The sequence below is a fragment of the Diorhabda carinulata genome, chromosome 7, assembly GCF_026250575.1.
Source record: "Diorhabda carinulata isolate Delta chromosome 7, icDioCari1.1, whole genome shotgun sequence".
NCBI classification, from domain to species: Eukaryota; Metazoa; Arthropoda; class Insecta; order Coleoptera; family Chrysomelidae; genus Diorhabda; species Diorhabda carinulata.
In genome coordinates this window covers 15,243,671-15,268,849 of record NC_079466.1, presented here as the reverse complement: position 1 = coordinate 15,268,849, position 25,179 = coordinate 15,243,671, and the positions used below count along the sequence as shown (strand labels likewise).

Below are 25,179 nucleotides of genomic sequence, written 5' to 3'. Positions count from 1 at the left end.
TTTAAAGAAATGTATTAATTAAATTAATCTCACCTAGCCACGCCACTGCTTATCGAAGTCTTTCTAGCAGGAATATTTCGATTCGATGTTATCATTGGTAAACAGTGGAGATGATGAGTCCACGTGGACTGACGATTGTTCCTCGCATAACTGTCTTCTGCATTTGTTACTGGAAGAACTATAACTATATTTTTATTACTATAACTATAATCATTTACTTGTTTCCTTTCTTCAACCTTTTCGTCATTACTCACTAGAAAAATTATCAAAAGAATGATAGAGAGCTATAACTAAAATTTCAATTATGATTATAGTTTCAATAAAAAAATATAATTGTTTAAGTATAAACTTTGTGCTTATTTTCAAAATAATCTTGATCTAATTAGAAAGGCACTAATTTTATCTTTTGTAAAAATTATATTGGTCATTGAGGGACAGCAAAGGTCTACCATTTACACCAGAGATCGGCTTAATTAGGTAACACAAAAAATGCATTATCAAAATGAGTAATTACAAAAGGGATTCGAAAAAGGGTTACTGTAAGAATTCAAATTGATGTCCACCTTTATGGCAACATTTCTCAACGGAGAGGTAGGTAGCATGTTAAACTGTCCGCAGAAAGTTCCAACTTCTTCTTCAATTGCAATTCTTAGGTCTGGAGGGGTGCGTGGTTCTTTATAATACTCCACAGGAAAATATCATCCTGCATGAAATGACGGATGTTTGTGTGTGTTGAATCGTTGTCCATTTACCCATGTATATCTTCAAGCATTTCTAGACAGCTTTAGCCCAAAAGTAAGGGCCCACGAGACCTTGGAAACTCTTTATAAATAACATTTAGTTCTTTCAGGTCAGTTAACTAAAATAAATTACACTATGGCAAATATGAATGTGAAATAGCCACGTCCGTCAATGCGCGTTACTAGATGATTGTAGTAGGGATTAGTACGGTACCTCAATCAGGTATACTTGACTACTATTGACAATTGTATTGTATCTGTTAGATAGTGAAGAGCACTGCGTGGGTACCTAAACAAATCAAAAGTGGAAAGAAAAGTTTTGACTGGACAGAATCGAGAAATTTTGGTAAATATAATTTATTTTATGCGTCGGGAAGCATCAGAAAATAAACCTATAAAGGAAATTCAAAAAGTTAAAGAACGTGTTGTTATTGCTACAGGTGCATACGATTTCAAATATTGAAAAGGAGATTAGGCAAATAGAAAATGGGGAATCCTCATCATTTTCTACTCCAAACAAAAAAGAAAAATACCAAAAAACAACGTCTCCTGAATAATCAAAGAATATTACTTAATATATATTCTGGGCTACAAAATTTAGTACTTTGAATATTTCCTTTTCTAATTCATCAAGCGCATATTACCATCTTTGTCATTTTAACTTCGTGCCTCTCGTACGTTTCTCGACATTCACACCTATTTTTGCCAAACTGTACTTGTTTACATTTACATTTATGATTCCGTATTATTGAATAAAATAATTCTACTCATAGAATAAATATAATTACTGTTCAATGAACTAATCTCCTATCCAAACTAAAATATTAGTAAGGAATTACATACCACTTAATTGTAGTCTATAGAAGAATAATCAGTCTGTTTCGTTATTTACGCCTGGCGAATTAATTATAAAAAACTGAATTTAAATTTAATAATAATGATACGAGAATATTAGGACTGATAGGAAAAATTAGATTCCGTGGAAAATATATCTAAACAAAATGATGAAACATTTTCCCATATGGCATTTTCTGACCTCGTTTTTTATCACGTCTTGACGACTTGATCCATGATTATATAAGTGCTCAATTAAATAACTCAATTCACCAACTTGCTCTTTAAAAAGAATTTGTTTAGCAAACTGAGGATTTAATAATTTAAAGTTACAGTTGGTTACATTAATCTGACTGGCGTACTAGACGAATATTAAATTGAATAAACCCAGTATTAGTTTTACAGGCTTCTTTATAAATTAGTTCTTATCTTATACAATAATAATTATAAAATTATTACACATTAAATAATAAATAATTGGAAACGATACCTTAATGGGGTTGCAGTTGAATCTATAAAACTGACCGAAATACTAAACACAGACAATTTATAGTAAATATAACTTAATGAGGTTAGAGTTCATAATAATAAATAAGTAATTGATGATGATGCGCCGCTGTGAAAAGGGTTGTTTGGAATTACTTAACTCCACCTATCACTTTTTTAAAAACAATATTCACTCAGTTTACTGATTTGGTAAAAGCATATCTTAATGTATCGATAAAATATAGTCATACTGAAACGTTTGGTGTCTTGGTAGTGGAATGTTTCGAAATTTACATTTTATATCACTTGAGATTTTCACTATAAACATAACGTATAAGTTATGTTGATTTGATATTATCAAGATTCAAGGTATTTCACTTTTTACCTGGTCTTAAAAATTATGCGAAATTCTATTCAAAAGTCTAAACGTTGGGATTCTGTTATTAAACCAGTTCTGTCCGAAATAAGAACTTATATTTTGTGTTTAACGTATATGCTTTGATAGATAGAAGCCTTTAAAAATGATAAAAAGTGAAAAATAATAGAAGGATGAAACTCATTGGAAAAGGAGGAGAAAATAAAAATGGAAGGAAAAATAATTTACAGGTGATCTGCGGTCGGAAAGAGGAAGGTTTTTAAGGACAAAAAACGGTATTTCCATTTCCGGCAAAACTACAAATCCTTTGGAAAAAAGTTAAATCACAAAGTTGTGGCTTCACACTTATTTCACATAACCTCAAAATTTATGTATAAAATTGAAATAACCAAGTTGTTGGTTTTTTATTTTTATCTTTTACAAAAAAACATATTTTTTCACGAAATTTGATGAAAAATTTCCTTTTTATGCCCTACACATGATTTGAAATACTCATTTCCCACTTTATTTGATAAATTAATATCGAAAAAGCACAAAATTTCCAATAGAAAATTCTTAAGTCAAAATATCAGCTTTTTTAAAAAATCGGTGAGTTTTTTTGTTGTTACACTCTCTGATTGTGTAGACATCACTTTGGTGAATGTTCTCATAAAAGGCAAAAAAACTCGCATACCAAAAAATTATTTGAAGCATTTGTACAATTTTTGGTTATTTATTGAAATTTCACAATCTAATAACACGGAAAACGTGAGATTTAGTATTATATTGACATAAAAAAATTAATAGAGTTGTAAAATTTTAACGAATAACTAAAACTCGCACATAAGGTTGAAAAAAATTTTTGAATGCGAGTTTTTTTTCATTTATCTTGTGTTTTCTGAGGAAATTTACCATGGTGATGGTAATATTTTTTAAACATCAGAAAGCATTTATCGACAAACAAAAAAACTTTTTAGAAAAGCTAATATTATAATGGAAGAATTTTCGATTGAGAATTAAGGTTTCGAATTTCAAATATTTCAAATCAAATAAATTATAGTGTGTTTGGGGTAAGTTTTCACCAAATTTCGTACAAAAATGTTTTTTGTGGAAGATAACAAAAAGAAACCAATAACTTAGTTATTTGAATTTTTCACATAAATTCTTAAATTTTGAGGTTATGTGAAAGAAGTCATTGATACAAAAGTTGTAGATCTTGACTCACCCTCTCCGTCCCAACCTCAGTTCGCCTATAAGTTATTTTTCCTCGCATTTTTATTATATTTTCCTCCTTTTCCAATGGGTTTAATCCAACTATTATTTTATTATCGACCATGGTCTATAAAACGAAGTAAGTTAAATATTGATGATTCAAATACATATTCAAATACAAAACATTAAATTATATCAATAAAAAATGAACTTTTTCTTGATAAATTTTGTTGATTTTAGGTCGCTTTTGATAGAAAATTAGTTTAAAATAAAACAATATTTATTTATATGATTTCTATTCGTGGGGTGAATTTATCGTACGATCTCTTACGTTTTTCATTTCTTTAAATATTTTACACTACACTAACTTATAATATAATTCACTTATCACTTTCACTTATCTAATTAATTTATTCGAATTAGTTCTGTTCACTACGACTATTTGTTATAAATTATAAACTGAAATGAGCCAAAAGAATTCCAAAAGTTCTAGAAAAATAAAGAAACAAAGCAAATAAATAAATGCTTGCTATAAAAACTGATATAAAAAGCAGTCTACTATATCCAAGCAGGACCGGCTCCAGGTTGGAGATTAGTTCGTAATAGTACTATGCATAAACATTTTCACTCTTTTCTTAAAATATTGTCTCTATAAGTATTTTAAATATTTGTAACTGATTTCATGAAATTTTATGAAATAGAAATACGTTATTTCACGGAAAGAGAGCCACATTGTCACTTTAATACAATATACAAAAGTATTAATGGACGAAAGTTTAAAAGTTACTAGGTACACGCCATTGATCCCGGTAAGTATTTTTTCACGTCTTATTTTGTTAATAGATTAGTATATTTTGCGCCAACTGTTTCTAAATATCTTGTTACTCCACTAATGCCAGTTGTATGGTATTCCTAACATTTCGATAGTTATTTATGCTTATTAATTTTAAATAAATATGTCAACTCAGTTATAAACGATACCAGCAATTGATATACCTTTCAATCTATTGGCTACTTTTCGAAATTAATTACTTTTCCCAAGGTTTGTTTCATAATTTTTATTATTCTCATACAATTGACTATCAAGAGTACCATTGAAAATACCGATGAAAGTGACTTGAGCAAATTCCACCTCCCGATAAGGTATATCTTCGCAGACCACCTGGTCGGCAATATTTCTTTAAAATACTCAATACCCTTCGAGCAAAGGTATATATTATAGTTAATCAGATACGTATTATCGTTTCTGGAAGTTTAAATCAATCGAGTATAGACTATAAACAATGTGATGATATTTAGAAAACTGGTTAAAACTTGATTCTCTTATCATTATTGCGTAAATGGATTGGTACTTCAAATAACTGTTACAGAACATCAAGCCACTGATTTCTTTTACAGTAAAATACTTCTTTGGCGATATATTTTAACATATATTTATCCAAGTCATTATTTACTAATATGATATTGATGATGATGAAAAATTTGCTTTTAATTACACCGCTTGATGAATTATGTAATAAAGTACACTTATGGGCAAAAAAATCGAATCAGACGACTCCATAGTAATCGCAAGTCACTAGCAAAATAACAAAATGATATTAGCCTTAAAATAATATACAAACTAGCTTTTTAAATAAGTATCAGAAATCATTATAATAGAAAAGAACGAACTCTGTAGCTATATTAGAACCTGAGATATAGATCTTTGAATGTAGAAAAATTGCCAAAAACCTACAAAAATCCATAACTCCACATCGAATGTCCGCGCCTAGCTCCTCTCCAACTCAATCGATTTAAGTGTTCTAAAACTCAAAAGAAAGAGGGCGTTTCAACGAGTGTTCTTAACCCAAAACGAAGTCTCTATCTTGAATAGAACCTGAGATATTGAGGGAAAAACGTGCCGTGGTAGCTGATTCGCGCTTCTCCAAAGGAAGGAGTCTCGAATTAACGTTCTGGACGTCTGCAGGTGAACTTGGTGTTCATGAGTCTGTCTATCATCGAGTAGGTTTTGTAAATACTCCTCTACGTGGGATTATGTTGGACAGCATCTGCCGAGGTAGCATCTGTTTTGTTTTATGCTCTTAGCTGTCCAAGTTTTTGGTCAACCCTGCATCACCCATATGTCGAATTGCTCTCTTCTCTATTCAGTTGAGTATCCTTAGAGAATGCTTGGAGGCTGAGCTCTAAATATGCGAGTAATATTTCAAAGATAGACAAATAAGATAGTTTGTACATTTGCAAAAAAGTTTAGACTAAATGGTTTGGATCGAGGGAAAATAATTTTTGAGTTAGTTAAACCTGAAAAGGGGATGTTACTTTGTTCAAATGAGGAAATAAATATGTTGTTCAGATACTATTTATTATTTATTTCAAAAAAAGTTTGGAAAGCTCAACATTGTTGAAAATTTTTATTACCTCAAGTTGTTATAGTTTTTCCGATGTCAATTGCAGATTATAAAAACCCTTGCCGACAATTTTTTTAGATGTACCATAGGCGTAGATATTTTATATCATTTTATAAATTTATTATTTTTATAAAAACTTTTAAAAATATATATTCGTTTAAAGGCAATCGAATCATTATAAATTGAATGCCAATGCACTTAATTATAGTCCTATTTGGAACTTGGAAAAAAATCATTTTTATACATTGTTAAGTTGCTACAACTGAATATTAAACGATAAAACGTAAATAGACGAGTAAAATGTACCTAACTGAGAGGGCGTTTGGTTTAAAACAGGGTACCAGACGTGAACTGAGCCGTTTTGTACCCCATTTATTCAATTTTTTGTGTTTAAAACCACATGCTGACAAAACTTGACGCAATGTTTCTAAACTGGTATAATTGCATTCTGGATATTCTACTAACTTTTGCTGTATTACTTCTAATGTCGCAGCCCTGTTCTTTTATAAACTTTGAATTTTCCTGCGTATAAAATCTTGAGTAGCTTTGTCAACTGATTTCAGTTTTTCTTCACATGTTTTTCGGACTACTCGATAAATGGAAAATTTATTTACTCTAATTAATTCAGCAATTCTTGCTGAATGTTTTTCTTTTTTAAACATTCGAATATATTTAAAATAACTTGCAGTGTATGTTTATCTAAATTTTTATTATTAAATTCATCATCATCATCATCATCAAGCCTTCCAATCCCATGTGGATTATGGCTTTTTTTTTGAGGTGGATTACTCCTCGTTTTCTAATTTTTATTTTCTTTATAGTTTGTCATTGTTTTGTCTCCTTTTGTTATTATTTTCTATTCTTTTTGGTTCCGGCATTTTGCTCTCCAGTTTTCTATATTTCGTTTCTCCAAGTTTTTCTCGGCCTTCTTATTCTCTTTTGTTTATTACTATTGTTTCCATCGCATATGTGATTACTGGTTTTATTAGGGTTTTGTACATTTTTATTTTATTCTGTTTGGTTATTTTTTTGTTTTTTAGTAGGTTTCTTTGTTAGTCTTTTGTATCCTGGTTGTTTGTCCCAACGTTATTCCTAGATAGTTAAATTCATACCCGTCTTTATTCCCATTACACTGCGCAATTTCATTTTCTTCATAGCCCATGGTCTAAAAACCCCCATATTTCTATTTATTTAAAGAAATTTATGAAATAAATGAATCTCACCAAGCGACGCCACTGCTTATCGCATACTGTCTAGCAGAAATATTTCAAAGAAATTGTGTACATATGGCTTCAGTCAATAGAAATGCATTTATGTCTACGAATCGATGTTTTCATTGGTAAACAGTGGAGATGATGAGTCCACGTGGACTGACGGTTTGTTAAACGTTTACCGAATTTTATACGGGGAGTAAATATTATTTTCTACATTATTTTCTATTTTCTACATAGTAAACATTATATTCTAAATTTGGTATGAATGCCGTGCGTATTTATGAAATATTGATTGTTCCTCGCACAACTGTCTTCTGCAATCGAAATTGGAAGAACTACATAAACCCCTGTTTACTTTTGATTTAGTCAGGTTTCGGTTTGTTGTGTATGCAGAAAATCAGTTGGCAATCAGTTAGTAATTTCAGTCACTTCCGAGTTTATTTTCTTTTCAGTTGCTCCTTTGGATTTTAAGCTAACAGTGTAGTTTTTTGTTTATTCAAAAACATGAGTCATTAATTCGAATTTGGTTAATTAAATGATTTATTGATGCTGCATTTATAAATACGTCTCACATTTTCTTATGAAATTTAACAGTCAAAGTTCATGATTATTTTCATTCTGATACTTCATTTAGTGTTGCTAGTGATAAAAGGACAGACTATAGATGAAAATTTCATTTAGATTATAATAAAATATTACAAATATTTATTGATTTTACAAAATTTACCGATATTTGAACTAAAAGTATACAAAAAGTGTAATGGGACCGAAAAATGACAAATTGGGAGGTGTTGTGAATTTCGGAAATGTTGTCACTGTCCCAAGTTGTCTTTAATTGTAACAAGTATGATAAAAATATTAAATAACAATAAAAAATATTAATAATTAAGGTGTCAGTGGATAAACGTATGTAGTGCGGAACATCAGATATGTAATTCCCTTGATACCTAATGAGGAAATTAATTATAGTGGTATATCAGTAATTTTGCTTTTAATTTTTGAACCAAATAATCAGTTCATAGAAAGTATAGTAAATGAATAAAACACATTTATTTACCTGTACAGAATCAAACTTTGTTCTTCCAAATCACTTGCACTTCGTTTCACCGAAACACCGTAATTAGCCATCACTAAAAATTCCACTATAATCAAATGTCCTAATGATACATTTCGAACATTTTAGACACTATACCTATACATTATCGAAATCCAAAATGTCTTGAACGTGTAAAACGAGATATTTGAAAGAATATCTCACAGGCAACGAACCGTTCCTTCTGAAATCGTTAACGCAACTGAAGTTGTCTCACAACTGTTTTCAGAACGGGGAGAATTGAGAAGAGCAGTAGGGGTGAAACTTCGTGTTAGCTGTACTGTAAATAGCGAACGATTTATAAAATTATGGATGGAGATGTAAATAAGTTTTGGATTGAAGTTGTATCAGAACGACAGTTTTAATTTCTATTTCTTCTTAACTTAATGCGATATTTTCGTTTATATAAACTGATTAGTTCTTTGGAAAAAAGGTCAATTTTCTCTTCAAGATAATCTCCTTTGTTATATATATATATATATATATATATATATATATATATATATATATATATATATATATATATATGTTCCATCCAATCTTTTCTTCTTCTTTCGGTACCGTGTCTGGCTTCAAGCGTAGGATATCTCCATGACAATTTGGTTGAATCTGTTACTACTCGAAAGAGTTGCTCTACTTACTACTACAATAGCTCTTTGCAACCTATATATTTTCTGCCCACAACCTTTCCTAAATGATTAGGTAGGATATTTACCCGAAATAACTAACCTTTCTTGTTTTTAAGTTGTTGAAAAGTTCTTGAATCTTATTTAGTTGTATGACCTTTCCATAATTGGCGCAGTCCACGGGACCCTGAGGATTCTTCGATGGCATCAAATCACGAACGTTTCTATCTATTCATGATGTCAGCTTTAAGCGTTCATGTTTCACATCATTACACAGAAAGCTCCATACTTAACAGCGTCTGAGGTTTCTTATAGTGAGAGTTTCCATTTGTTGAATGCCCTAGGTGCCATTTCAATCCTCGCTCTTATCTCTTCGTTACACGTTATGTCATTGTTCAGCCAGCTGCCCAAATATTTGAAATGTAATATCAGTTCAATGTTGTGTCCGTTGATTGTAATCGAAGTTGGTTCTATTATAATATTGCTACCCGTCTTCGACTAGCCACGCGCAGTCTACACAGCAGTTTTTTGCAATGATGGCAGTATCATTTTCGTACCTTACGTTGTTCATAATTTCGCCCTCGTGAAATATGTTCTTTGAATAAAAGTTGACTGATTGGTAATGAAAAACCTCCTTGTCTTGCACCGCTTTTTATTCGTATTTCATTTGTTGAAAAATCTACTTCTATGATACGGGCGCATATCATGATAATCTACGTTAAATATGATTTTAGACGTTGAAAAAGTTGTGTTGTTGTTTGTCTCGGTTAAACCCTGTTTCCAAGTCAATAAAAAATATATAGATATTTTCTAGCAGCTCTTTTGTAGATGTATCCTCATGGAGAGGTCTTCACGTGTGCCTAGTCCTCTGCGAAATCCAAATTGTTCTTTGCCTATATTATGTTCATATTGGGCATAAATTCTATTGAGAAGTATATTTGAGAGTATGTTCAAAATATGACTCATTAGACCTCTTAATGATATATCTCAAGAAAATACGTGAATTTAACATACATCGTTTATTGATTGTACTACCATTCTGAAAATAGTAAACGAATTATACTTAAAAACAGTTTCACTTATTGCATCAACTTCTATTTCGTCTCTGGCGTATTACCATTGAGCCACAAACAATGCCAAATATTCTTACGAAACTTAAAACTTTCAAGTTTACGGTCACGCCAGCAATTTTGCATAAATCTTCTTTATATTCTAGTGATAATTCAAAATTAAACCCACTGAACCGCATTAATGAAACTTAAGAACAGAAAAGTCCAGCTATCAGCTATGACTCGCAAAGTCCTATTAAATCAAATAATTCCGGATGTATGGCGCCTAAGTACCGCAATTTTACTGTTCAAGAAAGGAGACAATCCGCAAACTACCGAGGCATAAGCCTCCTAAATACAACCTAGAAGCTAGTAACAAAGATCATGACAAACAAAATAAATGAACTCATCACATTGAGCAAGGATTCAGATCAGGAAGAACTTGTACAGATGCGATATTTGTCCTTCGACAAATAACTGAAAAATCCATCGAGTATAACAAACCGGCGTTCATGTGTTTTATGGATCTGGAAAAGGCGTAGTACACCTTCTATACAACAGGCAAATCCCATATAACATCATAAAAACCATCTAAAACATTTACCAATGAAACATAAAATACATGAATGGCATAACTACCGAAGAAATCCCTGTAAACAATGATATTTGAAAAGGAGATTCTCTTAGCCCCGTATTGTTCAATATCGTTATGGTCGAAGTATGTCCTATGCTATGCCGAAGATGATCTACTGAGATTACTATTCAAATTCAACACAACGGCAAAAAGTTTAAAAATGAAGATATCTGCAGCAAAAACGAAATGCATGACCACCTCAAAAACACCTACCAGATGCAAACTGGTTGTAGATGATGAAATTATACGACAAGAGATGAAATTTAAATATCTAGGCATAGAAATATCAGGATACGGTGGTAAGAAACCAAGCGGCAAAAGCAGCACGAACTTCAGCTTACCTAAACGATACAATCGAAGCAAATATATCGGAATTAAGACCAAATCCTGAATCTACAAGGCTTTCATCCGGCCTATATTAACATACACAGCGGAAACCAGACACATCGACACAAAGAGAATACTAGAAACCACTGAAATGAAAATAGCGCGCAGGATCGCTGAAAACACACTTTTTGACGGGGAGAGAAGCGAGGACATTAGAAGAACATGTAAGATTGAAAGCGTGAACGAATTGACATTGGGAAGAAAGAGACAGTGGAACGAATAGTAGATAGAATGAATGATTATAGAATGGTCAAAACAGCTCTAGAGGCAAGTCGCGCTTGGGGCGCCGAAGTGTTGGTAGACCCCGCAAGAGATGGAACGACAACCTCTCTAAAAATTAAACGGTAGAGGATACGAGGAGAAACAAGCATTTTGCTTACATTAAAGAAAGAAGAAGAAGAGAAATGTAATATTAAAATTATTGAGTCTATTTTTCTTCCTGCCTACACTACACCATGAATAAATTCAGTGAATCACTTTTCTAATCATTGAAATTAACAGTCAAAGTCTTCATATCGAGCTTAGCCTTGATTTAAGTGATGGTTTTTTTTGTTTAATGAGCGAAAGAAATCACGAGGTGAAAAAAAATTGCTAGTTCAAATTCCAACTCTGAAGATCTACACCTATTCAAAGTATTAGTCTTCGCATTAAGAGGAACGATATGTCAAAATTATTGACTTACCCTCGTACAATATATAGAAAATCGTATACAGCAAGCAGCATAATGTAGTAGTGCATAGATGCCAAATTTGTTCACATGATTAATCTTCATATTCCTACAGACGCACAATGACTGATTTTCTGGGCCAAAAATATTTCTGATGTTAAATTCATTTTATTTGATTCGATACGCTGAAAATTGGGTGATATATGAATATAGAAATGGGTTTTAAGAAAATAATAAGGTTTTAAATAAAAAAATATTTATTAATGTTAGGCATTATACGTCGTTTTTTATAAATGAAATTAACTATTATTGTTTACCGATTAGTTTTCTTCAACTGATGTTACTACATAATTTGCGTCCATTCCTTCTTTATCAGATGACTCCTTTTCGTCAGAACACTCCTCTTCGGCCAGATGACTCCACTTCGTCAGATAACTTATCTTCTTCATCTGAAGAAATATTTTGCTCCGCAATGTCAGGAAAGTTATATTCCTGCTCAGGTGGTAGAAGCATGTCTATGGTTTCCTTCAGGAATTATTTGGTTTTTTTCCCAGATAGCGGCCTCAATCCAGTTATGAGAGGATCTGAAGTAATTAGAGGCCTATTTATGACATCTAAATTGTGAGCTTCTCTTTTGGATATTATTTCTTCTCAAATTTCCTTTGCAGTTATGTCTGTCTTAAGGAATTCTTTCATCTTTTTCCACTTCACGTTTTTCTGGATCTTCTTTTATATATCCTGTGTGCTCTGGTTCCAAAATCCGTGTCTTATAGTTTTTTGTTCCAGCAGTTATACGAGGTCGAACATTTTTATTTTCTCTTTTATATGAAAACTTTGTATTTTTAGGTTAATATTTACAGCTCTTTCTTATATTTGTTTCTAATCATTATATAATCTTCTGATAGTACTTTTTCCACTATCAATTGAGCTGTTTCCTACGACTATTCAATTTTCCCAAATATTTTATCTGATTACCCTAATATAATAGTCCAAAGGGCCACATATAAGGTATTTCAGGGATTAATATGAGGCTAGAAGGAAATATACAGCTTAGTTTTGACGAGTAACCCAACTTTTATCATTGGGCCAAATTTTGATAACGGGAGGAGAATTGCAAACTTACGTGTTTGTGCTTTTGGACGTTTATATCGGCAATATGTAATTGTTCTGGTCTACTCTTCAATAGTACTGGTATAAGTAATTTTGAACTATCTTTTAATAGTTTTTTCATCTCTTATTGATGTAGTGTGCTAAGCCAGACGTGTAGTTGCCTTCTTGTTCATCGACCGAGCTACTCGATAGGTGTAATTTTTACAGGGAAAACCTGTACGATCTAAAGATAGCGAAAATGAATTTTTTATCTATTTTTCTACAAAAAGGTACTCTTTCTTTAACTTGATAAAATTTATGGCTTAGGAGATATTTAGATTTTTAGATCGGTGTACATGCGAAGGAAACCATTTGCCATAAAGAGACATTCTAAAGAATATTATTATAAATTGTCATTATTTATTAAAAATTACCAACAGGGGTATTTAAACAGAATTTTTTTATGCCGCTGCATTATAATATTATATCTCTATATTATAATGAAACATAATTGTTATTTTACTTTATTTATCCCATAGCTAAATACGGAATACTATGTCTAATTATCTACATATTTTGCACTCATTCTAGCTTGTAGCTACAGTGGAGTCCCGATAATCTGAAATGATTGGGATCGAACCCATTTTGGATTAACGAATATTTCGGATTAAGCGGAATAATTACTAAATTCATATAAATTCGAAATACAACGTATAAATTACTTAAACTGGTACAGAACAGTTTATTTTATTTTATCAAATCTTAACCTAACCAATTTTGTGTATCAAGTGCGGATTTTTCATAGCAAGAGAGCGAAAGTTCTTAATCGTAGCAGGAGTATTACCGTACAGTAAAAATAAAAGTAGTTATCTACTTTTAGGGTATCACATTCAAAATACAGTACAGTACATACCAGTATCGTACGTTAACAGCAATTAAATTCATCGGATATCGGGGTATTAATATGCCTTTCATTAAATTATTTTCCACAAATTTCCAAGCATATTTAATTTAGTTATGTTATTGGAAAACGCTAAATATGTATATGGTACAGCACAGTATGAGTAAAACAATTACATTATCGTTTGTTTGGCAATCTTGAAACGGGTTTTTTAACATTAAGCTGGAGGGGAAATCACCTTATTGAACAAAATGTCCATTTTTCGTTGGCGCGCTATTTCCTGCATTCTGTCTGGAATCTGTGTCAATGTGAGTTGTTTTTCCTGCCGTTTCTTTAGTTTTCAACTTTGTGAATGTAGTGAAATGGCTTTGAAACTGAAACATACTTCGTACAAGACAAACTTGAAGCGTTAAAACGCTTGGACAATAGTGGAGTGCCTCAAAATTGGCTGTTAAGTTTTGAGTGGGGAATTCCACAATCACTGACTGTAAGAAAAACCTTCAAAAATAGAATAGTTTTGTATTTCTTCAGACAATAAGTGTATTGAATCTCTTCAAACAGTAAAAACTACACCATTGGAAAAACTTGACAGTCCTCTGTTTGTTTGGTTTTCTCAAGATAGAGAAAAAAGTATCTTGATTAGTACCCCGTTATCAAGGGAAAAACTCTACAATTGAATCAATTCATGAAGGAAGTCTTTTTCTGTTAGTACAGGCTGGCTTGATCGTTTTAAGAAGCGTCATGGCAATTACTGGGGAACGCCTATCGTCTAATGAGGTTACTGCAACTGAATATTCAAATACTTTTGCTGACCTGATTGCCACATGAAACTATTCACCGCAGCAAATATATAATGCTGATGGGACTGGCTTTAACTTTAAGGCATTGCCAAAAAAAACTTGGCTGCTTAACAAGAACATAGTGCTCCAGGTTTCAAAATAAGCAAGGAAAGATTAACGGTTTTCGGAAAATCAGCACAACCAATGGCATTCAAGAAACTAAATGTCACCTTACAAGTCAACTATAAAAACTGTAAAAAATGCATGAATGATCTCAGTGCTATTCAAGGAATGGGTTGATACCAAATTTGTTCCCGAGGTTACTCGATTTTGTAAAGAAAATGACTTTTTATTCGTGCTTTACTTTTTCTCGACATGTCACCTCACATCCCTCTGCTGACGAGTTAGTTTTCTTGCCACCCAACGTGACCCTTTTGATCCAGCCCATGAATCAACATGTACTGCAGCATCTTAAGCTCTCGTACAAGAAAAAGTTATTCAGACGAATACGTGGAGATGAAGATGAAACACTCTCATTATTTCAAGATGATAGTAAAGATCAAAGACGCCATTTATTAAGTTGCGACATCATGGGAACCTACGAATGAAAACCTGTTGAAAAAATCCTGGAAAAAACTTTGACCAAACCTAACTTTCGAAGAAACCCCAAATCAACAAGCAGGCAGAAACAATGTTGTACAAGAGATATTACAAAATATTCCTGGCTGTGCGGACGCTAATGAAAATGATGTGGAAGAGTGGCTACAAGCTGACGATAACGATCATGAAAGTTTAAATGTTTAGTAGATTGTTGATATGGTTCTTGAAGAACCAGACAACGTGTCAGATGATAGTGAAGGTAAAGCTGACGACGACAGAGCAGAGCGGAGGGTATCCCTTGATATAACGCTACGATACGTTAAACAATAGTCTTCATAGACCCCAGCGGATCCATTGTTTCTGAGACGTTGGCATAACTTTGCCGCAAGAAAGAGGTCTCCATCACATAGTCAAAAAACTGTAACGGACTTTTTTAAACCAATATAGTTTGTTTTGTTTATTACCTTTTACTATATTCATATACTGTAACATTCATTAATACACTAATTAATTTTATTCTTCCTCCGTTTCTTCATTCTTAAAAACATCCTCCTTTAGGTTTCGGATTAAACGGATTTTCAGATTGTTGGGACTCCACTGTATTATGTTGAAAAACGGTTTTAAAGACTCAAACTTCTTATGAAGCTTATGCAAAATTTTAGTTCGCACAAAAGTAGTACAGAAGAGAATTACGAAATAAATGAAATTGAAAAAGTTTTTGAAGCGCATTTGAATATTACACATACTTTCACTATAGAAAAATGTAAATTTTATCATTTTGAATTTCAAATTTTCAAGTAACTTTTACGTTTTTTTTTCAAATAATAATAATAATGAAATTTTAAATAGGTATAATCGGATTATATTTTATTAGAGGAGAAAAACTAGAGAATTTGCTAAATATTTATCAAAATTAGGCAACTATGGAAGTAATTGAACTTTGTTTGATAGACCCCAACAAAATCTATTAGTGTGTGAAAAGTCGTGATGATTGACCCATGCGCAGAAGAGTTTCTGTGGGAAAAGTATCCATGGTTCGACATCTGTTAGCCTTTTTGAGATAACAGCCTAAAATAGTCATGATAAATCGATTTCTCGTAATATCAATAGTCTATGTATAGAGTGCCCAACAATGTTATAGATGAGGGGATGACAGACAAAGAAAAACCCTGGCCTCTTAACAAAGATGTTGAAAAAATTATTGATGATATAGTTTCCAAACTCCTAGGAGAGTACAAAATCTACTGTAGCCATAATTCAATGAAAAATAAACCTGTAGTACCAATTGAATTTACAACAGAATTTCTGAATAGTGTCATCATTTCAAATTTGCTACCACACGAGCTAAAATTGGAAAAAAATGCGTAAATAAGAAGGTTTTTGGACAATCAAAATTCGTATTGATTTTTCCGTTATTTAGGTACATCGTTTGACTCGAAACAATATTTTTGCTGCTATAATATATAAAAATTCATAAATCGGATATTTTTAAACTATCACATCATACGATTTACAGTTTGATATTAATTTATTATGTCAATTGAAACAAGGAAGACGAAACTATTTGAAATTTTTAATATTTATGAAAGAAATATTTACCAACAATAATTATTAATAACCACTGAATCATTGACGTTAGTAACTTATGAAAATTAATGTTATTTTTCGCTATCAATTTATCACAAGAGAAATTTAACGGTTATTTTGCTTGTTGGTTGCTTAATTTTGAATATGTTGATGGTGAATTATGTCTTAATCAAGAATTACATGCTAGACATTAGTCATTATATTTAATTTTTATAAGAACAAATTATAATTTTTTAAAAGCCTATCATTATTTAGTTATCATATAGAACATTTTATTATGATGATTTATAATGATGAAGCTTCTCTAACAAAATCAATTATTTTTATAACGCTTCTGAATGGAACCAATAACACGAAGTACAATATAGTTACCAATAAGATCGTGCAAATTACGTACGAGGGTTGCTATTCAAGTTTTGATATATGGCAACACTGATGTGAATCGCCATCGAACATTTTCGTGCGATGATTTTCTGTGACTTTCGACGTGGATTATACTAACACGAGTGTGCCGATCATTTCGACTTTTTGTGATGAAGCACAGGATCAATTTTGTCAAAGTCGTCAATCGAACATTTTGCTGGCGATGGTGCAAAGAAATGCTGAAAAAATTCAATCGCGGTGCTTCAAAAAACGTCTATAAGATCGTCGTCAGGCGACGAATCCGAATGATCCCGAAACTGAGAACAATCGGCTGTATGCGTCTCTCAAGACGAGCCAAATCTAACAAAAGTTGTTTGCAAGCAAATGGTCGCCTGTTTTTGCTGACTAACTGGACATGTCGCCACCGTTCCATTAGAGCAACTTAGAACGGTCAATTCTGAATTGTACACCAGCATTTGTTTGTCAGACGTGTTTGAAACAATCAGGGAAACCAATCGCAGAAGACGAGTCATTCTCCACCACGACATTAAGAGAACTCACACATCTGTTCAAATAAAAACGTTTGTGAACAGTCAAAACTTCGTATTTATGGTCATCCGCAGTACAGTCGTTGTTTGGCACCAATTGATTTCTTTTTATTTCCGCAGATTAAAAATAAATTTCTCTACAACTGAAGAAGCGGTTGATGCGTCCAATCGTTTTGGAGGTACTTCAATGGAAAAAATGCATGGAAATAATTGGTTTAAACGCATGCAAAAGTATATTGATCTTGATGAAAAATATTTTGAAAAACAATAAAGCCATATCCAATTATAAATATTTGTTTTTATTTGTATATCTCAAAATTTGAGCAGCAATTCTCGTACAAAATGATCTAATTTTTTATTGTCGATGCTGCGCAAGATTTTTTGTGGCTTTACTGTGTCCTTGTGAACCAAATCGCCTGCCAAATGACCAATTACAACAAAAGAATCTACTAAAAACAACTAAAATCGCAATTTTTATAAGGGATGTTCTAAAAATGAACCAACTCCCTCTTGAAATTCATCCTACTTACCGAAGAAAAACCTGTATCTCAATAGTTATTTTTATGACAAGGACAACGAGCGAAGCGAAGCGAGCAACAAACGAGTCCAACAAAGTAGTATTTCAGCCGGGGCGTACACAACATTTTTTAGACGACGCATAAGATCCAAAACTTTTTCAATTACACTGAGGAAAAAAAATAAATAAGAGAGAGAGAATTATAAACATTTTATTTATTGAACAATATAATGTACTCAATGATATTTGCAATGTCAACATTAATTTATTAATTATTTGCAAAAAGTAATGTTGATTGTACCTCCAGGACAATTATTATTAATATTTATTGGATTCGACGCAGATGGAATATGTATATCTCTACTAGATGTTTATGGAATCTCTGAGATGTGTGTGCGATTTCGATACAATTTTTAGATTTGTTTCTGTCATCGAAGTGAAACTGTCAACTGTCAACATTGAAGTGGCTAAAGTCACATTTAAGGAAGTTAAAGTTTTCTACTCCAGAGCGTACCGAAAGTGTTTTGCTGTCACTTTCACTACATGGAACACTCAAAACGCAACTTTCGGTATGTAAATGAATACAGAACGAACAACAACAGATAGCGTCGTCTAAAAAGTAATTTTCTAAGATCGTTTATTTACATGGACTGCTACTTTGACCGAGAAAGTGGCAAAACATCTAAATGACTAAAGTCAAAACGATATTCTACGACTATACACGATTCTATATTCTTTATAAATAGTGTCATTGGATGGTATCGTCAATACACTAGTTAGATTATTCTTCTTTCTCAAGTAACTTAGCCTATGCCTATATGATTATGCAGTTATCGAATATTGTAGAGTACTCTATTCTGTTCTTATTATGTTGGAAAAGTGTATGAGAATATTCGATATTAAGCGCACGACACGAGCGAGATAATTTGACAAATGAGTTTAGAAAATCGTCAAAATTTTCGAAATAATAGTAAACCCTTAGGGAGATCCATTTGGAATGTTTTCATGTCGTACCCGTTGTTTCGTTTCGTATATTTTCAACCCTATATAATATCCGTTCAGGTACATTCCTATCCAGTAATATACAACAATCTAACATTTGAAAGGCAGGTAAACAGTTTAAAAATTCCGCCTCGAGGAAAATAATTTAAATACTAGGCGTGTTATTAGAGAATTTATCGAATTAGACCGATGTTTTCGAACGCCAAAGGGAATTACAGTTGATAAAAAAATGTCTGTATATATTTGAAGGAATTGATTGTTCGATGTCTGCTACGATTAAATTTTCTAGAAACTGGCGAATCAAGCTGAAGAGTAGCAGTTTTTATGCCAACAGTATTTTTAGTCACGTGAAATATGTCCTAGAAGAATATAACTAAATTAGCAATGGTACATCGAACAAATCCGAAGTAATGAATACTTAAATGTCGAGAATATGAATTTTGTACTACTTTGTTACCAAATGATTATTAATAAGCAGAATTTATCACGTGTCATTCGGGTTCTGGCTATATCAGAACACCCACAACGCGTCATGTGAAACGCAAGGAGCACAGAACACGTTGTGACTGTTTAAACGGCCATTGGCCGTTTTCGGTCTTTGAACGTAGCATATACACAGTGAAAGTGATATGTGACAGTAGACGCGCGAAACTATGTCCTTCGCTAGATGGAAGAGTTTATTTGAACAGCTTAAAATTAATATTAATTCTCAAGCGATTGATAATAGTACATTATATTTGGAGTAGAAGGCGCTTACTATGTCTGGAACACATAACGTGTGTCGCACCAGTTTTGGCACAACATTTATGAGTTATGATGTCTATGATCTGTCATGGATGTCACAAGTGTCATTTTTTATTGATTAGAATATAAGATAATAGAGGTTAATTAATGTAGGTCAAGAAATATTGCTTATTTATGAAAGAGTTGAAGAAATAAACATTAAATATCGTTTCTTTGTTTTTTAGGTGAGATTTAGTTATTTAATATAAAACAGTTTATTAATATCACTTATGTAGTGCATTTGTGATAAAAATAAAATCTTTGTTTTTTAGAGCAGCACATGTGTTTATTTTAATTAATTTGAAAAACATCTTATATTTATAAATGAATTGCTGTTGGTTAGTCTCGCTAAAACTCGACAACGGCTGCACCGATTTGGCTAATTTTGGTATTGAATTATTTGCGGAGGTCCACATAAGATTTAAGAGAATGCCACAAATTGAATTTCTGAACGCAACTATAATATTTAATATTTGACAACCAACTAATATGTCCATCGATACCTCAGACAAAGAGTGCAATCTTTGTGAGTGACGATTACCTACTACGTGCGCGAGAATTCTCTTTACATCGGTGATCCTTTGTGATAGTGACATTTCAAGTTATGTGCTGTTTTTTTTTTGTTAATATTTTGTGATAGTTGCACTTTACTGCTAACATACGAGTATTTTTGCAAGAAGATGAATCTGCAAATGTGTTTGCGAAAAGACATAGGAAATAATAGTCGCATTGGACACCTCGACCGGATTCATCACATTACCGACAGATTTCTGTCACATCAAAGACTTAAAAGAGGAGCTTATTCAGCGGGTTTTCCAGATATAGCGCAACAGTTCAATAACCATAAATAGCGTTGAAAAACAAAGATGTCGAGTATCTCAATGCGACCATTCAGATTTTTCTTCCGGAGCAGTTGGTTTCCTTTAAATTAGTCGACACCGTTATGAAACAGGATGACGTAGTCAACTATCCCACGGAATTTTTAAATACACTGGAATTGTCTGGATTACCACTTCACAATTTGCAGTTAAAAGTAGAATCAGTTGTCATCATGCTACATAGCAATAATCAACCTCGACTGTGCAATGGAACAAGACTGGCTGGGATAAAGTTGATGAATAACGTCATTAAGGCAAAGGAGAGGATGTCTTGATCCAGCGTATACCTATGATTCCAATGGATTTATCATTCGATTTCAAAAGTTTACAATTTTCAGTACGTCTCGCCTTTGCGATGACCATAAATAAATCGCAAGCCAGTCGTTGGAAGTTTGCGGAATCAACTTGGTGGTTACCTGATTCGAGTATGGTCAGCTTTGTTTGCTGTTTACGCACCACAAAACAAAACAAATAACATCGTTTATCAGAAAGCTTTAAATTGATAAAGAGACCGTATCATAACTGTGTGTGTCTGTCAATATCAAATTGAAACCTTATAAATAGTCAATATTTCAGGAGAACTCTGTTTTGTAAGTGAGCAAATCATGTGTAATTAATCGAAAATAATAATAAAACTTCATTCATACCTACTCATACATTTTTTTTATTTGTTTCAATAAAAAAAGGATTCCTTCTGTTTTTAGTTTATTTTATATAAAAAATTTTTATGACAGTTGAATTAAGATGTCTTTCAAGTTGGAAATAAGAAGAAGAAATTATGATTTGGTTGGATAGATCCCTAGTCCTGACCATGTCTGAGTATGCTAAAAGTTGGAAACCAATAATTTTTCCCCTAGAAAGAGCAGAAATACTAGTAAGAAGAGGAAAAGATAGGGTCGGGGTTGCTGTAAAATTTTCATTACGGATGCTTGCGAAATATCAAATTTCCTGGATTTTTGCCTAGTACTCACGTGTGGATCGTCTTCTAACAGAACACAAACATCTAAAGATTTGTTTTCAGTTGATACAGTTTTTCGGCGCCCTGATTTGGACAAATCTTTTACTGAACCAGTTTTGCAAAACTTTTTCATTAATTTACTGACAGTAGATCTTGTTAAGGGATTTCGGTTAGGATATAAATTATTAAAGATATCAAATGTTTCTTGTTGACTGAACTATCAATTCGTTCTTTTTCAGATAAACGATCTATTGTAACTTTCGATAAACTTCAACAATAATAATTTATTGAAACGTCCAATTTGTTATTGTAGCAGTCATATCCAACCTAAATGTACGAGTATTATTTTTAACTTCGGCGGAAATAACGTAAATGTAGCTATAGCTCCGAAATTATGGCACTCAGATATAGGGAACATTAGATGAAAAATGATAAGAATTTGTCAAAGACTTCGAAAAGTGAAATATATATAAAGTGATCTATTTGAAAAACAGAGTTCATTATTTTTCCGGAAAAAGGAAAGATCTGACAACAATGTAAGCCAAATTGTTATTTTATACTATCTTATTGTGTCGCATCATCCATAATATTGTAAAATTTTCTAATGACAATAAAGTTTCTTCCTCTCTATCTTTTTCATCGTCTTATTAAAAAATTAGGTAATGCATAATTCATTGAAAACTAAATTTTTTTTCAAATTTTCATCTTCATATTAAACATTTTTAAATAATATATTTTGTTGAAATGATCGAAGGGAGGGATCTGAGACATATTTTCAATCGTTAGTTGAAATTATATAAATTGCTCCTACAGTTCTGGGAGTCAAAACTTTTTTTCACGAAACTTCCTGTTCATTCTGAATATTTTCTCATATTAGAAATATTTCAAATATTTTCTGAGATAGAAGCGAAAAACCAAGTCCGTCTTTAAAGTTAATTGTTTATAATTTTTCAAATTTTTGCTAGCGGCCTTTCGATTGTAACCAAAAACATTCTATATCCAATTTCGAATCAAATGAAATCTTAACTATATTTTTAGAACAAGAGACAAAAGTTTTGATCTGAAAAGAAATTTTATTGTTGACTAATCTTAAACTTAAAGACTTAATTTCTACGTAAAATAGTTTTACTATTTCAATTTTGTTATGTATTTATACATCGTATTTAAATAAACATTTTTAAGATCCTAAATATTCATAACGATAAAACGAAAACTTTGGTATCAAAAGTTTCGACTGAATCAAAGAAAATACATATTTAAAAACTTCTGAAATAAATTTCTTTTCCAGTATCGTTTTTGACTACTACGAGATAAAAATAACAAGTTAATAAAACTTTGGTGTAGTATATCAGGTTCTGTCAAGTGCGTGAAATGATATTTTATATAAAAGTAAAGTTATTCCTGATGTAAATTAAAAATCTATAAACGGCGTGAATAACGACTCCATTGAGAACTATAAGTGTCTCACAGTTTCCCCTTTAGAAAAGGGATAAACGCAAATTTGGATGTAAGCAGATTGCAGTCATTGTTACCAGCAAAAAGTCCAACTTTGGTAGATGCTTTTCCATCGAGCCCTTTTTGTAATAATAGACAAAATAAAATAATAGACCAGCACAGGACTAAAACAGGCAGATCCTTTATCCACTATGCTGTTCAATGTAGTATTAGAATGGATAGTACGTGGAATTGGTTTGAACAGAACAGGGACACTAAAAACAAGAACAACGCAACTATTGGCAGATGATGTAGTAATCCTTTCAACATTGGAAAACGAGCTTAAGAAACCTGCAGGGCCTTCATAGGAATAGCAGAGACAGTAAAACTACGAGTCAACGAAGATAAATCGGAATTCATTATAATGACAACACCACAAAGGAAAAAGCTCAATGAGAAGTTTGTCAATAAAACTGAACAAAAAAAGGACAATGAGCTTAGAAGACGTTCAAAGTTGAGTATATCAACGACGGTGACAAGGAAGAAGATCTGAAGGAGGTTTTGACGAAGGAAGTAAACAGTTGGGAGCTATGATAATATCCCAAAAAATCTCCAAAAAAATTTTTACAAAACAATAATAAGATCAGCATTGAGCTACGGAGGCGAAGAAACGTGGATTCTTAACTAGTTAGGTATATGGGAATGAAGAGGGATACTAAATGGTAAAAAAGAGGGAGATTTATGGCTAAGGAGAACAAATAATGAAATAAAGAATCTATTTGGAGAAGCAGAGCTAAGCAAAATCCAAGAGAATAGAATGGTTGGGTCACATACAGAGATTGTCAGATTTTAGAGCAACAAAAAAATGATAGACAAGAAGGAACAAGAAAACAATGGAAAACCAAGGAAAAAATGGTATGTAGAGCTGACGGAAGACCTGAAAAATAGAGAGGAATTCATGACTGAAAAACGAAAGCAAAAAATAGGAAAGAGAGAAAGGGAATCACTCCCATGTTATGTACCTAAAAGGCCTGCGTGAAGCACCTATATAAGGAATCTATTTGGAAAAGCAGAACTAAGCAAAATAATAAGATCCAAGACAATAGAGTGGCTGGATCACATACAGAGAATGCCAGATTTTAGAACAACAAAACATGATGGACATGGAACAAGGAGAAACAAGAAAACAAAGGAAGACCAAGGAAACGATGGTATGTAGAGCTGATGGAAGACCTAAAAGATAGAGAGGAATCTAGGACTGGAAAACGAAAGCAAAAAATAGGAAAGAGAGGAAGGGAATCACTTCCATGTTATGTACCTAAAAGGCCTGCGTGAAGCACCTATATAAGGAATCTATTTGGAAAAGCAGAACTAAGCAAAATAATAAGATCCAAGACAATAGAGTGGCTGGATCAAATACAGAGAATGCCAGATTTTAGAACAACAAAACATGATGGACATGGAACAAGGAGAAACAAGAAAACAAAGGAAGACCAAGGAAACGATGGTATGTAGAGCTGATGGAAGACCTAAAAGATAGAGAGGAATCTAGGACTGGAAAACGAAAGCAAAAAATAGGAAAGAGAGGAAGGGAATAACTTCCATGCTATGGATCTAAAAGACCTGCATGAAGCACTTTTATATAATAGATAAACCAATGGAAAAAAGTGTTACTTCTAAAGCGAAGACGATAAAGAAGGAATAATTGCATGTTATTAGACAATAAAAGAAAGGTGACTTGATATTCTCAAAAGAAGGTCGAAGGATTATTTTTTTATTGAGGAAGTTGTTCGGAGAAATGTGTACCTGTATAATGTATTTTTAAATGCGAGAGCATGGTCGCCATAATATCACCAACAGTATCAGAAATTCCAGCGTAATTCAACCATTGAGACACGTTTTAGTTGTCCGATTATTTTCATTTATATTTCTACTTTCATTCGTATAGAACTGAACCTTTAAAATATTCCATAACGTGTTATAATTTTATCATTTTTGAAATTATCAAGATGTCGAAGATCACCCAACGTGAATACAA

The 25,179-nt window shown here is 32.3% G+C and overlaps 2 protein-coding genes across 5 annotated transcripts in view; one reads left to right on the top strand and one right to left on the bottom strand.

Moving 5' to 3' along the window:
- LOC130896304 (BTB/POZ domain-containing protein Tiwaz) overlaps nucleotides 1-8,543 on the bottom strand; it is a 74,167-nt gene extending 65,624 nt beyond the window's left edge. The window contains exons 1-2 of one of the 4 annotated variants that reach the window (XM_057804308.1): nucleotides 3,959-4,084; nucleotides 3,641-3,754 (exon numbers count right to left, since the gene is read on the bottom strand). Coding sequence is in view for 1 of the 4 variants with exons in the window: in XM_057804306.1 (XP_057660289.1) it covers nucleotides 8,304-8,374 (71 nt within the window). In the remaining 3 variants the exon portion in view is untranslated. Of the gene's footprint in view, nucleotides 1-3,640; nucleotides 3,755-3,948; nucleotides 4,091-8,303 lie in introns of those variants that run through there. The other 3 variants (XM_057804306.1, XM_057804307.1, XM_057804310.1) reach the window with 3 other exon arrangements.
- Nucleotides 4,263-25,179, top strand: part of LOC130896306 (uncharacterized) — a 36,645-nt gene continuing 15,728 nt past the window's right edge. The window contains exon 1 of the mRNA XM_057804312.1: nucleotides 4,263-4,436. Coding sequence (XP_057660295.1) covers nucleotides 4,392-4,436 — 45 coding nt within the window. The 5' untranslated portion in view covers nucleotides 4,263-4,391. The remainder of the gene's footprint in view (nucleotides 4,437-25,179) is intronic.